The following is a 14,534-nucleotide window of genomic DNA, read 5'->3' as shown; positions in this document are numbered from 1 at the left end:
TCCTTCTAAGAGAAGAAGGAGGAGGAAGGAAGAAAATACAAATACAGAAGAAACATATATATTTTAATATATATAATATCTAAGAGAAGGCGTCCGCAGCCACGGAACCCAGGCGTCCGAGCGCAGCCCTGCCTCCCCCTACCCCATGCCGTTCCGCAAAGGTAGGGGATGGATGGAGGGGCAACACCCCGGGATGCTCCCCCGGAGCGGTGGGAGGACCTGTCCAGGGCTGGGGCTGGGGTCCGTGTCCCGGCAGGGATGTGAGGAGACGGGAGCACCGGGCTGTGCCCGGCTTTGCCGCACCGCTGGCTTTCGGGGGAGGACGGGGGACACCCCTCCATGCTGTGTTTGGGGGCAATATTTCTGTGCAGCCTGCAAAGGGCAACTGTCCCCCCTCCACCTTCCTTGAGCTGAGGGGCTTTTCGTCTTGTCCCTGCCCGTGGGGATAAACTGGATGATGCAAGGTGCTCTGGGTGGTGCAAGGGCTGAGGACAAAAGGACGTGGGACGGTTCTGGGCAGGGGTTGTTGCCGGGGGCTGTTTTGGGGCGATGCAGGCTGAGAACTGGCAAGCTGCGCTCATTTGTGTCCTTGGGAGGTGCTCAGCGGAGGGGCTGGGAGCCCAGGAGGAGAGACTGGGGAGGTAAATGGCTTTTCGGAAGGGTACCTCACCTGGGCGAGCCTCTTTCACGCCGTGGTGCTCTCCGAGCTGCTCCCCAAACCATTTCTTTTCCCCAAAACTCCATCCCAGCAGCTGACAGAAACCTCCCCCTTGCCATCCCCTTTCTTGACACTGGGCAAGAAGGACCCAGTTATGGGACCTAAAACCCTGATGGGTGTTCCTGTGCTGCCCCACGGGGCTATGGAGGAGTTTTACATCCCTTCCGGGCTGCTGTGAAGGAGACTTTAATGTCACCTCCTCCTCAGCCCGGAGGGATGTGCGGGCATGGTGGAGGCACAGGGAGGGATGCTTTGTGGTGGTCCCCTGCCCTGGCAACTCTACTGGGAGGAGAAAGGGAGGGGAAAAACTCTTCTCCAGGAGACAGAAAAGCCAGGGAACCAGGGTTAAGTTGGGATGGGCAAGGACACAGGGAGAAGGTTGTGCTCAGATCCCACACAGGTGCTTTGCCAGAGTGGATCGGTGTCCTGGACCATTGGACAGCCAGTGCCGTGTTGGGGCTGACGGGGCAGAGGCAGAGGGGACACTGCAGAGATGTCACATTCTGAGGCTGGCATGACATCAAAGGGCAGCAGGGAGGGAGCGAAAATTGCGGAGAGAGGGCTGGATTTGTTTTTCTCACCTCTGCCTGCGCTGGGGAGGATGTTTTGGGCGTGCGGCAGTTTGCCCGCAGTGATGTTCACAGAACCTTTATCTCGGGCGCGGAGATTTCTGTCGCCTTTTAAGGCTCAGCGAAGCGTGATGTGGTTCACACCCTCGCATCTTGACAGAGCAGCAGACTGCAGATCTTGATTTAATTTTAGGTGATAAACGGACTAATTTAGAGCAGAAGGAGAGATGCTGGGGGGTGGGCGGTGGGAGGAAAGCAGAACTTGTCAGGCTTTAAAAGCGCTGAGCCCTTGGTGGGGAGCACGGAAAGATGGGAGGGACCTTCTCATGCTGGAGGGCAGGTCCCGTGGCCCCGCTGCAGCCTCAGCAGGGATCCCAGTGATAGAAATGACAGGCAGATCTCCAGCCCTTGGGGACACAGGGTGGGTTTGCAGTGATTGATGCTTTTCCATGCTGTCCTGCCCAGCACACCATCAACTGGGGAGGACCCGTTTGCTGAGGGACCGTGCTGTGCCTGTCATCGCTGCTGGACACCTGGGGCACAGCTAATCTCCAAGTCCTTGGCAATTCGGTTCTGCAGTTGTTGTGTCACCCTCGCAGCCGTTGCTTGTCCACAAACTTCCTCTAGAGGTCAACCTTGAAATGCCAGAGCAGCTGCCGGCGACTCCGTGCATCAACTTGCAGCTCCAGAAAGTCCAAGGTGGCAGGGGGGCCACTGTGGATGGGTTTTGTCCGTTGCTTTTGTGTTTTAGGAAAAATTTCCTCCCCACAAGGGTTGTCAAGCCCTGGAACAGGCTGTCCGGGGCAGTGGTGGAGTCATTATCCCTGGAGGGATTTAAAAGACATGCAGATGTGGCACTTAGGGATGTGTTTAGTGGTGGACTTGGCAGTGCTGGGTTAATGGTGGGACTTGATGATCTTACAGGGTTTTTCCAACCTAAGTGAGTCTACGTGCATGCTCAGCTCATGTTGGGGACCCTCTGAGGACCCCTTTTCTCACAAAGACTATAAGACTCAGCCTAGAAAAGGCCTATGTGAATTTGGCCCTGGTAATGCTTGTAGAGGCTGTCTGTGACCTGGCTGCAGCCTGTAACATCAGCTTAGAGCATCCTTTGATGCTCTGGTGAGACCCCATGTCCGCAGCCCTGCCTGGAGCATGGCTCAGGGGCTGTGTCTGGGCTGTCTGGGCTTCCCATGGGCACATCTGTAAGCCACGAGGCAGGAGGGTTATGGAGAGCATGGACTTCTGGCTACCCTTCAGAAGCTGCCCAGAGCCAGCTGTGCACGTCCTTAGTTTGTAGGAGAGTTGAGCATGAAGATATTTTCCTTGTAGCTCAACTTGGTGCATAAAAATCCTTGCTGAAGGTGGTGGCCTGGGCCAGGCTGGAGTCAGGCTGTGTGCTTGATCGTCCCAGAGGAAAACAGGACTCCAGCCAGCTTGGCAAGGAGGCTGAACCTTTCCTTTGGGAGCGTTTTGGGAACAGTGTCTGACCCCAGGGCTTGCTCACCTGGATCCAGGGGGAAAAGAGGAGGCTTTGCCTAAGGGCTGCTGCTCTGCACACCCCGGGTAGCTTGAGGCACAGGGAGGCTTTGAGATGAACATTCCAGAGGATCTAAACTTTCTTTGCACAGCCCTGTCTGGGGAACTGGAGTATCCTGCAGAGTAAAACGCAAACTACACCCCTATCTCTGCCAGTTTCTCACTGCTTGCAGCTTTGGCATCACTTGTCTGGGTCTCCCCGACAAGTTTGTGGAAAATACTGGTTGCCTTGGCTCTGTTGCCTCCTTTCTCCTTGAGCATCATGGCCAGTGGTATTGCCCCAGGGTCTGCACTTCATGTCTGTACAACAGTTGCAATTTGCCCATCTCAAGGCATTTGGCAGTTTCAGATATTAAAGAAAGGTATTTCCAGCAGGGATGTCCAAGTACAAAAGAAGGAATGAGCTTAGGGCAGGAATTAATTTCTTCCAGCATTGCTGCATCAACTGGGGAAAAAGTGGAGAAAGTCCTGGTCCCCAAACAGTGCCATAACCCTGGCAAAGGCCCATCCAGGGCTGCAGCTCTGCTGGCAGGAGGTGTTGGGAGCTTTCACCTAAAGTACCCTTCCTGAAAAATCTGATTTGATTACTGCAGCTGGTGCGGGGAAGCTTGGGAGTGTGTAGGTGATAAGCTGCCAGGATATTGCCAGAGGGACATTTGTCATCTGTCAGAGGACTAATGAGACCCTGGTTTTATTGCTGGCTGGAAGGAACTGGAGATAAGACTGCAAGTCAGTGAGCAGAGATTGAATGCATGATCACAGAAGCACAGAACAGTGTGGGTTGGAAAGGACATGAAGCATCACTTCGTTCCAAACCCCCCACCATGGCAAGGACACCTTGCACTTGATCAGGCTGCTCAAAGTCCAGTACAACCTGGTGTTGAACACTTTCAGGAATGGGGCCTGCACCACCTCTCTGGGCAACCTGTGCTAGTGCCTCATCACCCTCATTGTAAGAGATTTCTTCCTTATATCTAATCTAAATCAACTCTCCTTCACTCGGAATCATCACTCCTTGTCCTACTGCAACAGACACTGTTAAAAAAACTGCCCCCATCCTTCTTATAGGTTCCCTTTAGAAACTGGAAGAGGTTCTAAGGTCTCCCAGGAGCCTTCTCTTCTCCAGGCTGAACAACCCCAGCTTTCTCAGCCTGTCTCTACAGCAGAGGTGCACCAGCCTCTGAGCATCTCCGTGGCCTTCTCTGGACTTGCTCCAGCAGCTCCACGTCCTTCTTATGTTGGGAAACCTAGAGCTGGACGCAGTGCTCCAGCTGGGGTCCCATGAGAGTGGAGGGGCAGAATCCTCCCCTCACCTGCTGCCCACACTGTGGGATGAGCCCAGCACACAGAGCACACGGCTGGGGCATGTCCAGCCTCTCATCCACCAGTACCTCTTGAGTCTTTCTCAACAGGGTTGCTCTCAATCCCTTCATCCCTCAGCCTGGATTGGTATCAGAGGTTGCCTCAACCCAGGTCTGGCTCCGCAGGGTTTGGGTACAGCCACTGTCAAGCTGCCAAGGGCATGACAGATGCCTGGTGCAAGTGGAAACGAAACATGTGATGCTGTGAATATATCATTTATGGATATATGTAAAGGTGTGGGTTGACTTCAAGCTGTTGGATGGAGAACTCACTGGACACTGTTTGGATTGCAGGTCACCAGGGCATGTCACCGCTGGAATTCTGTGAGCGAAAATGGTGTTGAATGATTTGAATTGGGCAAGAGACGGGACTCAGGGCCCTGCTTGATGAGGGGGCGGATTCTGGAGTGGCTGATGTTGATTTTGGCTGCTGATGCTCTTCTCTGGGACTGCGAAGGAGGATCATGCTGGTGTCAGAGTTGGGCCTGGATGGATGAGGGTTGTGGTTTGGAGAGATGATGGTAAACACTGTGTTTCTGCGAAGGGGCTCTTGCCAACATGGACACTGGGTATGGTTGTGCAACACCGGTACAACCACAAGCAGAGTCAGCTTGGACAGCTGCAGCCAACTGTGCTGAGCACTCTATCTTTGCAGGGTACACAAGAACTCACAGCAAGGTGGAGATTAGAAGAGCCTTGGGCATGTGGTGGACCAGGGCTGGGGTCCTGAACAGTATCTGGAGGAGCAGCAACAGCTTGCAGTGGCAAAAGAAGGAGGGATGTTGAAAAAAGCACAAGCAGAGGGGTCCAGGGAGCTCCTGAGGGGTCTGTGACTGAAACCTGAGCTCTGTCCTTCATCTGCTGGGCTGGTAGTGGAAAGCCAGTGGTGCCTCGTGGTTGCTGCACACACGAGTTGGATTAAACATCTCTCCCCAGGCTGAGAACAGTCTAGTGGGTGTCCTCACAGATGTCACATGGGGTGAGAGGGGTCTCACCTTCCTTGGCCCTCTCGAGTGAGGTGTACAGTGTGAGCCAGTCCCACCAGGAGGCAATGTGTGGGCAGATCCCAGAGGAGGGTGCTTTGATGATGGATGGGCCCAGTGGCCCCAGTGGGAACTTCTCCATGGCCATTGACCACAAGGAGAGCCGGACACTTGTCTCCAGGGTGGCAACATGTAGCTGAGATGAGCACAACCTCAGGGCTAGCAAGGGGCTGGAGGAGCTGAGAGCCCCCCATGCAGAGGGGAGCAGTGGGTTTGAAAACCATCCCTAATTTTCCCAGGGTCCTTCCTCCCCACATCCTTACCTCCATAAGGGCTGATTCCTTCAGCATAAAAAATTCCCATGAAAGTGCAGTTGTGGCTGCTCCATCCCTGGAAGTGTTCAGGGCTGGGTTGGACAGGGCTCAGAGCAACCTGGTCTAGTGGAAGGTGTCCCTGCCCATGGCAGGGGATTGGAACTACACGATCTTAAAGATCTCTTCCAAACCAAACCATTCTGTGATTCTCTGATCTCCTGCAAGCAGCTCGTATTCAAAGGTGGCAGAAGTTATTACACAGCAGAGAAGCTGATAATGGGGATTGTTTTGGCAGGAGAAAGGGCCTGGTGGGGATGACATTCCAGAGGTGATTCCTGCCACCAAGCACTATGATTTCCAGACACGCGGTGGGAGGGGCCTGGTCACTGTAACAATACTGCTCTTTATTAAGCCTTTTTATTTTCTGTTAGCAGAAGTTACGACATCTCCTGGTCTCATTTCTGCTTGCTGAGATCAAGGAGGCTCTTGTTAGCAGGAGCAGAGGTGCCGTTTGCCCATGAGCATGAAGGGAAAGGGCAGGACTGTGCCACATCCCGGTATTGTTACTCCTGCTGCCTGTCCCCTTCTCTGCAGAGCACTTCCTTGCTATCACAGCTCCTGCAGTGAGTCAGATTATAACACCCTCTGATGGGAAACTCTCTGCTTTTGCAGACTGGTTAGAGCTAAGGGTGGTGAATTGCCTTTCTGCAGCTTTTTTTGGTAATGAAAGGGATAATTCTGTCACTTTGGGATGCCTTCTGGCTTGCTGGCAATGCCCTGCAAACCCACATGCTGCTGCCTTTGCCGGTCACGCCACTCCTCGTCGTCGTGTTTTTTTGGCAACCCTGAAAAACTTTTTATCCAGCATTTCCCGTCAGAGGCACCAGGGAGGATTTATGAGCACCAATGGGCAAAGCACACGATGCAGAGAAGCCAAGTGTGGAGTCAGGAGCTGCTTGAGGGGGGCCCTGGCTGCTGCAGCTCCCCGTTGGGGCTGTCCTGGTGACGGTGACAGCGTGGGTGTCTGCTCAAAGGGCAGGGAGGAAACGTGTGGCGGAACTGGCCCCAGCTCTCCTGACTCACCGGCTCGTGCCTGAGTCAAACCATCGCCTTGTTTTCAATGAACACCTTTCCTGGAAGGTTGGAAATCCCCTCGTGTCCTGCTTTGCCCCCTGGTCAGTGTTTCTTGCCGTGGCATTTTCCTTCTTGCTCTTGGTTTTGTTTCATCCCCTTTCACCTGACTGGCCCCTTGAGCCAAACAGGAGTAAACAGCCCAAAGGAACAGGTGTCTGTCCGCCCACTGCAGCCCTCCCAGCACCTCCCTGCTCCCTGAAGCTCCAAGAAAGCACCCAGTGAGCGCAACCTCTCTACTGCCTCTTGGGCATTGCACTTTCTTTAGCTTTTATGACAAGCCATGGAGAGTTTTTAGCGGATTTAAGGATTCACCATGCCCAGTGGTTGTGTTCCCGTTGGTGCTGATGGGGTTTTGCACAGCCAAGCAGCAGAGCCCAACACATCTCGTGGTGCTGGTGCAGGGCAGGACATGCCAGGCTGTGGTGGGAAGGTGGGACAACCTTTGCTGGCACCAGCTGCAGGTGGAACCACCACTCCACTAGAACGTGTTGTAGGAGGCTCACAAGGGGTGTGCAGCTCCCTTGAGGTCCAGTGGGTGAATTGGGGCCCACTCTGCACTCCAGTCTCTCCACAGAAACCATCTAGTGGGGAGAAACGTGTTGTTACCACCTCTCAGACTTCCTGAGTCTGCGAACTAAATCACACAGAGATGCAGTCGCTGATAGCATATCCTCATCTCCCAACCAGGGAGCAGGCAGACATGCCTACAACCTGCCTTGCCAGGGCCTGCATCCCACCTTTAGGAAAAACCCTCCTTTTGGAGTCCTGCCTCCCTCCTGCAGGGATGGAGAAGAACTGTCCATTGCTGTATTTGTGTGGTAAACAGGCACTGGCATGACCCTGGTTCTTTTAATGCCTCTCCCATCTGAAAACCAGGCTCAGTGGCCTTGTCACATGGGAAAGACACCCAGAGTTGGCTTGGGCTTCACTGCAGTGCTTGGATCACACCACCAACAGCCCCCAGGCCACTTTTCCACCTGGCATCCCACCATGCCTTTTCCACCACGAGCCCATGCTGGCAGAGCAGCTGCCAAACCCTTCCCTAACACACCCTCCATGATGGGGAAATTAATCTTGGCATAAAACAACTCCAAAGGCTTTAAATCAGATGACCACGGGTCTTTCACGGAGGGACGTGGGAGGATTTCCAAACCCAGCAGCCAGCAAGGTGTGATCCCTGTTTTCCTGGTGCGTGCCTGCACACACGCACACACAGGCACACACATCTCTGCAGGGCACCTGCTTTTTTTTTCCCCTTCAGAGCCACATTTTAAGGCTGGAAACAAACAAACAAAAAAAGAGGATGGGGGACTGGCCCCAGTTGGGAGTCAAGATCAAACTCACACAATCAGCTTCAGATTTCCCTGGTGTTTTTTCCTGGGGAATTCCTTGTCCTGGCAAGAGGTATTAAGTTTCTCCTAATACCTGGGCAACATTTCCTGTATGTACCTTAAATATTCTTTGCTCTAAGGAGCAAATATTGTTTTCTCCATATCATTCTTTTCCAGGCTGAAGGCTATTCCCCAATTTTCTCCTTCCTGGAACACAAAATCACTCTCATTTTGTGCTGTCCCATATATCTCATTCTGAAAACATCTCCTTGGTATTGCCCATCATGTCCCATCCCAGATTAAACCTCTTCCCAAAGGCACAGGGCTTGGAGTGAGATGTACCTTTCCCTGGTGCTGAGGAACCAGCACCATCCAGGCCAGAAAACCCAACATCCTGCATTTTCTATAACAACCTCTTGCTAAAACACCCTGGAATTGGGCTTTCCTTCCCCCCCCATTATTATTATTATTATTATTATTATATTATCCCCAGGGACATCATGCTGTTTCTTCAGATTGGCTGCTGAGATTTTTTTTTCTCTCTTTCCCCAGTCCTTCACTCCTCATCGGATGGTTTCCACCTTTGTCTCTTGAAGCAGGGGAAACTGAGGCACAGGAGGTTGCAGAGGTGGGCTGGAGGCCACCGTGACTGTTCCTTTAGCTGCTCTTATCCACAGATCCAGCTCTCTCTGCACCAAATCTGGCTGTGCCAGAGCATCCCGAGGCGTGTGTCTCATGTAGGTATATTTTGGTGTGTATTACTGGACCAGACCTCATTGTAGTGCAACATGGAACTTCTAAATCAACCCATGGAGGCAGGAGCAGGCTGTTAAAACCTCACCTGGAGAGATGTTGATTTAGTTTGGAAATCCAGGAAAGCTTTGCTCAGCCCTAGAAAAGTTTATTAGAGTGGGAAAGCTGAGACGGACAAATGTGAAATGGTTTGGGGAGAAGCGATACTGGGAAAAGAAGGTGCTGGTTGTATCTTTACACAGATCCAGCCCCACTTTGGGCTCCCCTTTGAGCAGGGACACGGCAGGGTTGGTGTTAAATTGCCTGCATCCCTTCAGCCAAGCTGATTTATTTCCCTCCCTGACACCTTGGCCTCCTCTGGAGCTTGTTTGTCCGACCCGCCGCAGGGAGAGCCTTTTCCAGGGCAGAGTGGTGAACTTGTTTACCCATTTATTTATCAGTTTATTGGCCCTGCCCGGGCTGCTGTCACGCGAGAGAGGGACGGGGATGTGGGGATGCCGGGATGCCGGAGCACGTGCCAGCTCTGGGAAGCCGCACGGGCTGTCCATGCCCCGTTCACATGCACGCAGGGAGCAGGGAGGAAACACTGCCGGGCTCTGCTTTCCCGAGCTGGCTGTCACCCAGCACTGCCACGGCTCTCCCAGCAGCTGCACCTCCTCTGAGACATGCGAAAGGAGCATGAGCAGTGCCGAGGTGCTGCTGGGCTTTCCAGCTATTTCCAGGAAGCCTGGAGAACAGCTGAGCGTGATGAACAACAGGGGTAACCCACCAGGATGAGAGGTGTTTTTCTCCCAGTGGTAATGGGAGAAAAACTGGGTGTCTTGTCTCCTGCTGCAGATCCAGCCACAAGAACAAAGGAGGGATGTGACGCCTCAAGGAGGGATGTGACACCCCAAGGAGGGATGTGACACCCCAAGGAGGGATGTGACTTCCCAGTTTTGGTCTCTCCAGAGCCAAAATGCTCTGGCTGCTTCTGCAGAGGGAGAAGCAGGAGGATGGGTTGCACTGGGTCTTGCTCATGGGCTTGAAGGTGGGGATTAATCAACTTGTGGAGCTGCTGATTTCTGTGCCTGGGAGGGAGAATTTTTCTGCCCCTAAAAATGCAAATTGGCACTGCCAGGTTACCCTGCACAAGTAGGTAATAAAGGCTTCTTATTCACCAATATAAATTTATTTGAAGGAAAGTTGTACCTTCATCCCAAGCATGACCCAGGCAAGCATCCCACCTTGATGCCAATAGGAAATTCTAACATGCGGGTGTGGAAATTTGAGGATTTGTGGTTTTTTTCTCCTGCTCACTGATTTTCTTAGAAATCCTCCTTATTAGCTAGGGATTTCTGACAGGAACAATAGGATATAGCTGGGGCTGTGATTTGGGCCTGGGCAGCCTGATAAGGCCTCTCCACTCTCAGGAATGTGGGATAGTGTCCCCTTTGTGACAACACCAGTTCCCCAGGGATGGATCTGTGCTCATGAAACAAAGCTCCCTTTCAAAAAAAAAAAAAAATTAAAATAATAAAGAAAAAAAGAAAAAAAAAAAGAAGTTGGTTTGGGGTTTTTTTTCCAGCTTGGATCCCATTCACATCTGAGGACAAGGCTTTGAGGTGGAAAAAGGGACTCAGAAGTAGCTTTGCCAGCAAAATCTCCATGTTGTTGAACCAACCTGACCAGGATGAGTCGAGACAGAAGAGGCACCTGCCAGCAGTGATTTTTGTGTTTATTTGTTTATCCAAGGTGGATTTGCCAAAGGCAGGGAATGGATTTTCACCTCCTGCCAGCTGCAAAGAACATGTACATGGGGGAACACAGTCAGCAAAGCCTTTGTTTCTCTTAAACATGAAATCACCTCTTTTTGCTGCCATGTTTTCCCCTTTCCTTTTTTTTCCCTCTTTATAGTTTTTGGGTGCAGCTGAGCCACTCAGAACTGACCAAGTCAAACACCATAAATGGAAGAGCAAGTTAATAAACCACTAAATGGTTTATGGCTGTTGCAATGGCAGCAATTAGGTGGAAGACATGAGGGTGGGAAGAGTTCGTTTTTGGATATGGCTTTACTAGCCCAAATTTTGAAAGACTCAAGGCTGCCTTTTCTTGGCTTTGGGTGTCCTGCCACGCTGTGCTTGCAGCAACAGGGTTGGGTGGCCTCAGCAGATAATGGCCCTGCTGCAAACAAGACAAGACCAGGCAACGTGGGATGAGGTTGGTGTGTGCCAGCCCTGAGTCTTAGTCACCCTGTTCTGCCAATGACTGACTCTGTCTGAATGCAAAAGGACCAGATTTTTTGAGCAGCATCCGAAGGCAGCGGCGGCACAGGCTGCCAGGGATTGAGGTGGTTGCGTGTGCTCCTGCACGTGCCCAAGGGAGCTGTGCTTGTTCAGTCGTGGAGGGCTGGTTTGGTCCTGCATGGGATGGGTTTTCAGGGTATTTAGCTGGTCAGCTCTGGGGTGAGCACCAGCATTTAAGGCAGGACAGGGAGGAGACATGCAAGGCATCTGTGCTGAAAGCATGTCCTGCAGATACGGTACTGCAGCTGCTCTGACCTTCTGACCACCCCTGCTTTCACCCCAAAGCCATGCTTGTGAGATCCCCTTTAGCCACAACTGTGGCAAGGCCTTGCTGTTGCGTAGCTGGCAGGTTTGGGAAGTGCTCTGGGCTCTGCCATGCAAACCTCCGTGGGGGCAGACTGGAACTCCCGTTGGCTCAGCACAACCATCCATCTGATCCACGAGGCAACAAAGCACCTTCACCCAGCAATGGGAGAGAGGTGCCCATCATTAAGGTACCTCGGACTATCCAAACCTGGGTAATAAATGCATAGTATGAAGCAAAGGAAGGTCATGCCTTGAGCCTGAGCCCAGCTCTTTTTATTGGGAAGTTGGCAGGAAAACCTGCAGGGGAGTCGGGTGGCTGTCAGATCTCCTGTTGAGTCAGGCTGCTCTCCAGCTGTTGTTTTCTTTCAGGCTGAGTGCAGGGTAAACAGCTGGGCTGGGAAATGTGAAACCCTGGCTCTGACTGTGCCATCACCTTGGGCATCAGCACAGGGAATGTGCAAGGATGCACGGACACATCAGAGCAGTGCAGAGGAGCAGGTGGGGATGAACACATGGAGGGGGCCCATGTCTCCTGACATCATTTGTTTGGATTTTAAGGAGTGAGAAATAGAAGTGGAACCCTATTTGTGATGCAGAGTTTGTGCTGGCACAGATTGCCCAGAGAAGTTGCAGATGCTCCATCCCTGGAAGTGTTCGAGGCCAGGTTGGGTGAGGCTCTGAGCAAACCGGTCCAGTGAAAGGTGTCCCTGCCTGTGGCAGGGGGGTTGGAATGAGATGATCTTAAAGGTCCCTTTCAATCCAAACCATTCTGTGATTCCCCAATGAATGGTGTTGCTGGAAACACTAAAGCAGGCACAATAAAAGTGGTTTTCCCCCTTCTCCATCATTCTTCGCTGGGGACAAGTCATAGTCAGTGGCCAACATGTGCTTCCACCTGTGCCATCCCTTCCTGGTTCTGTTTCTCAGCTCAAGGAACATAGTTGTTTGGGGAGAAAATTGAAGCACTCCCAAGTGCTCTGAAGCACAGCATCCTCCCCCATGATCCCTGCCAGGCACCCAGATACTGGTTAGCTACCCTATGATAAACTTCAAGGCAGAAATTTAAACATTCAGCTCATTTCTTTTTTTTCCAAGGAGCTGTTAACAGTTTGTCGTTGTGTGTTGGAAAATACAAGTGCATTTGAGAAAATATGCTGGCAGCAAGCTCCCCATATTGTTTCAGCTTGCCCCAAAATTCCAGAGAAATTTCCCATTAATATTTTTCATGTCTGATTGGAAAATATTAGGGAAAGAAGAAACAAATTCTATAGATATTTTTTGGCACTATTAGCCCTTTTTTTTTTTTCCCAGACAGGTCTCCATGGCATAGAAAAAAAATAAATGAAGTACACAAAGTAAAAACATCTGCTAGGAATTACACACATTAAAATCTTTGCTCTACAAGTGGAAAAATTTTAAGAAAGCCCTGATGAGGAAATCTGATTATTTAACTTCTGCATTCCAGCAATCTGTGTGATCTGATTCCAGTGATTTGGGTCCAAAAATTGGTTAGAAGACTTGTTAGGAAATTGGAGGTTACCTGGGAGAGGCTTTGAGTATAAGGAGCTCCAGCAAAAGATGTGGAAACTCAACTAGACCTTACTATCCTAAATTTCAACCCATTGACCACACGCTTTCCCTCTTAGCTGTCTTTCCCAGACCTCCTAAAAGCAGTGCCTGCAGGTCTCAAGTTTAAAAGCACATGGCAACACTCTGGAAAAGTGGGACACTTGCACCTCACCTCTGGATGCCTTGTGGTTTCCATCAGCTCAATGGAGAGGGGAACCCTTAGGGAGGCTCATCCAGGGAATGGCTCAACCTCAGCAGTGGTGTTGGTCCCAGAAGTGGTTCTTCTGGGCCAGAGTTGAGGTGTGTAGGACACAGTTGAGCAACCTTTGCCTGTATCATCCCAGCCCTGTGAGGAAGCAGGGACAAGCAGGTTGTGGATATGGCAGACGTGCTCAGGAGGGTGTGGGTGGGAAGATGCTCAGCACGTACGCGGTTTCGAAATGCAGCTCCTCATCAAAGCTTCACCCTTCCTCCCTACATGGAGGATTGAACAAGGAATTGAGTTTTAGGCCACCTTGTGCTGGAGAGCACTGAGATGTACATTGGTTTTAGACACAAAGAACACTGGGACGTCTCTCTGTGCTCATAGGATACAAACTCCTCCAGGACACATCTCATCCTGGTTTACATTCAATACCCACAGCAGGGCAAGTGAATTGCTCTGGGAGTGCCCATTTCTCTCCACAGATCGTAGAAGTGGTCAAAGGTGACCACCTTGTAGACACCCAAAATGACACAAATCCTTCCCAAATACTACCCACAGCTTTGAGGTGGATGGAGGCAGAACAGCTTCATCGCCTCCTCCCTGCTCAGGATTCCTCAGGGAACCTTTTCATCTGAGCCTCCCAGGCAGTGCAGATCCTCCTGGGATGCTGCTTCAACAGCCCCTGTATCAGAAGCCAAACTGATATCAGCAGGGGTTGAGAGCAGAGATAAAAAATTACCCTTTTTCCCAGGCTATGATCAATCTGGTGCCCGCTGCTGCCTACAAGCATGTCCTCCTTGATCAGCAGCAATACAAACCACCACATTTTCTCTCCCAGAACTTCATGTTGTATTTTTTTGCATTGCTTTGAAGACGTTTCCCAGCATCTCTAGGGTATCTGGCTTCACCACGTCATTGCCTGCAAGGTTTTTAGGAGCTTCTGGGTCACCATGGCAATGCTGAGGTTGTCACTGGCCTGGGCTTGTTACATCATGAGGTGAGTCAGCCCCAGAAAGGCCACAGCCTTTGCCATTGTTTGATTTAATAACCTGCAAGGATGAGATAACGATCCAGGTCTTAATGAAAGGTGGGTGGTAATGAGACGTTAGGAAACAGTTCAATAGCAAAGTCCATGGGATAATGACAGGCTGAGGTTGTCGGAGGGTGATCATCTTCTGCTAAATGGGTTGAAGGGACTCATCCATGGAGGGGGTTTCACATCTATCACCGAGCCCCTGCAGGCAGGAGACCTGGAGAGCTGCACCCCAGTTGCATCACCGGGCTGAGAATAAAGTTCTTCATGAACACAACCAACTTCAGCCTTTGGGCACCTCCGTGAAAATAATCCTGGTAGCAATCTCTGCTTAAAGGAGGGCTGGAATTCTGTGTTTTTCCCATCAGATCCTCAACATGCTGCATCGCTTCGCAGCACTGTGCTTTTTTGGGTTGGGATAGGTTAATTTTCTT

General features: G+C 51.4%; 1 protein-coding gene across 2 annotated transcripts in view; it reads left to right on the top strand.

Annotated features, from left to right (window-relative positions):
* Positions 1 to 14,534, top strand: part of PFKFB3 (6-phosphofructo-2-kinase/fructose-2,6-biphosphatase 3) — a 44,662-nt gene continuing 30,128 nt past the window's right edge. Inside the window, exon 1 of one of the 2 annotated variants that reach the window (XM_017807817.1) lies at positions 1 to 161. In XM_017807817.1, the coding sequence (XP_017663306.1) occupies positions 146 to 161 (16 nt within the window). In that variant the 5' untranslated portion in view covers positions 1 to 145. The remainder of the gene's footprint in view (positions 162 to 14,534) is intronic. The other variant, XM_017807814.1, reaches the window with a different exon arrangement.

The sequence above is a fragment of the Lepidothrix coronata genome, unplaced genomic scaffold, assembly GCF_001604755.1.
Source record: "Lepidothrix coronata isolate B3197 unplaced genomic scaffold, Lepidothrix_coronata-1.0 Scaffold20, whole genome shotgun sequence".
Taxonomy (NCBI): Eukaryota; Metazoa; Chordata; class Aves; order Passeriformes; family Pipridae; genus Lepidothrix; species Lepidothrix coronata.
The sequence above is the reverse complement of the archived record's forward strand: the minus strand, read 5'-3'. Positions and strand labels throughout refer to the sequence as shown.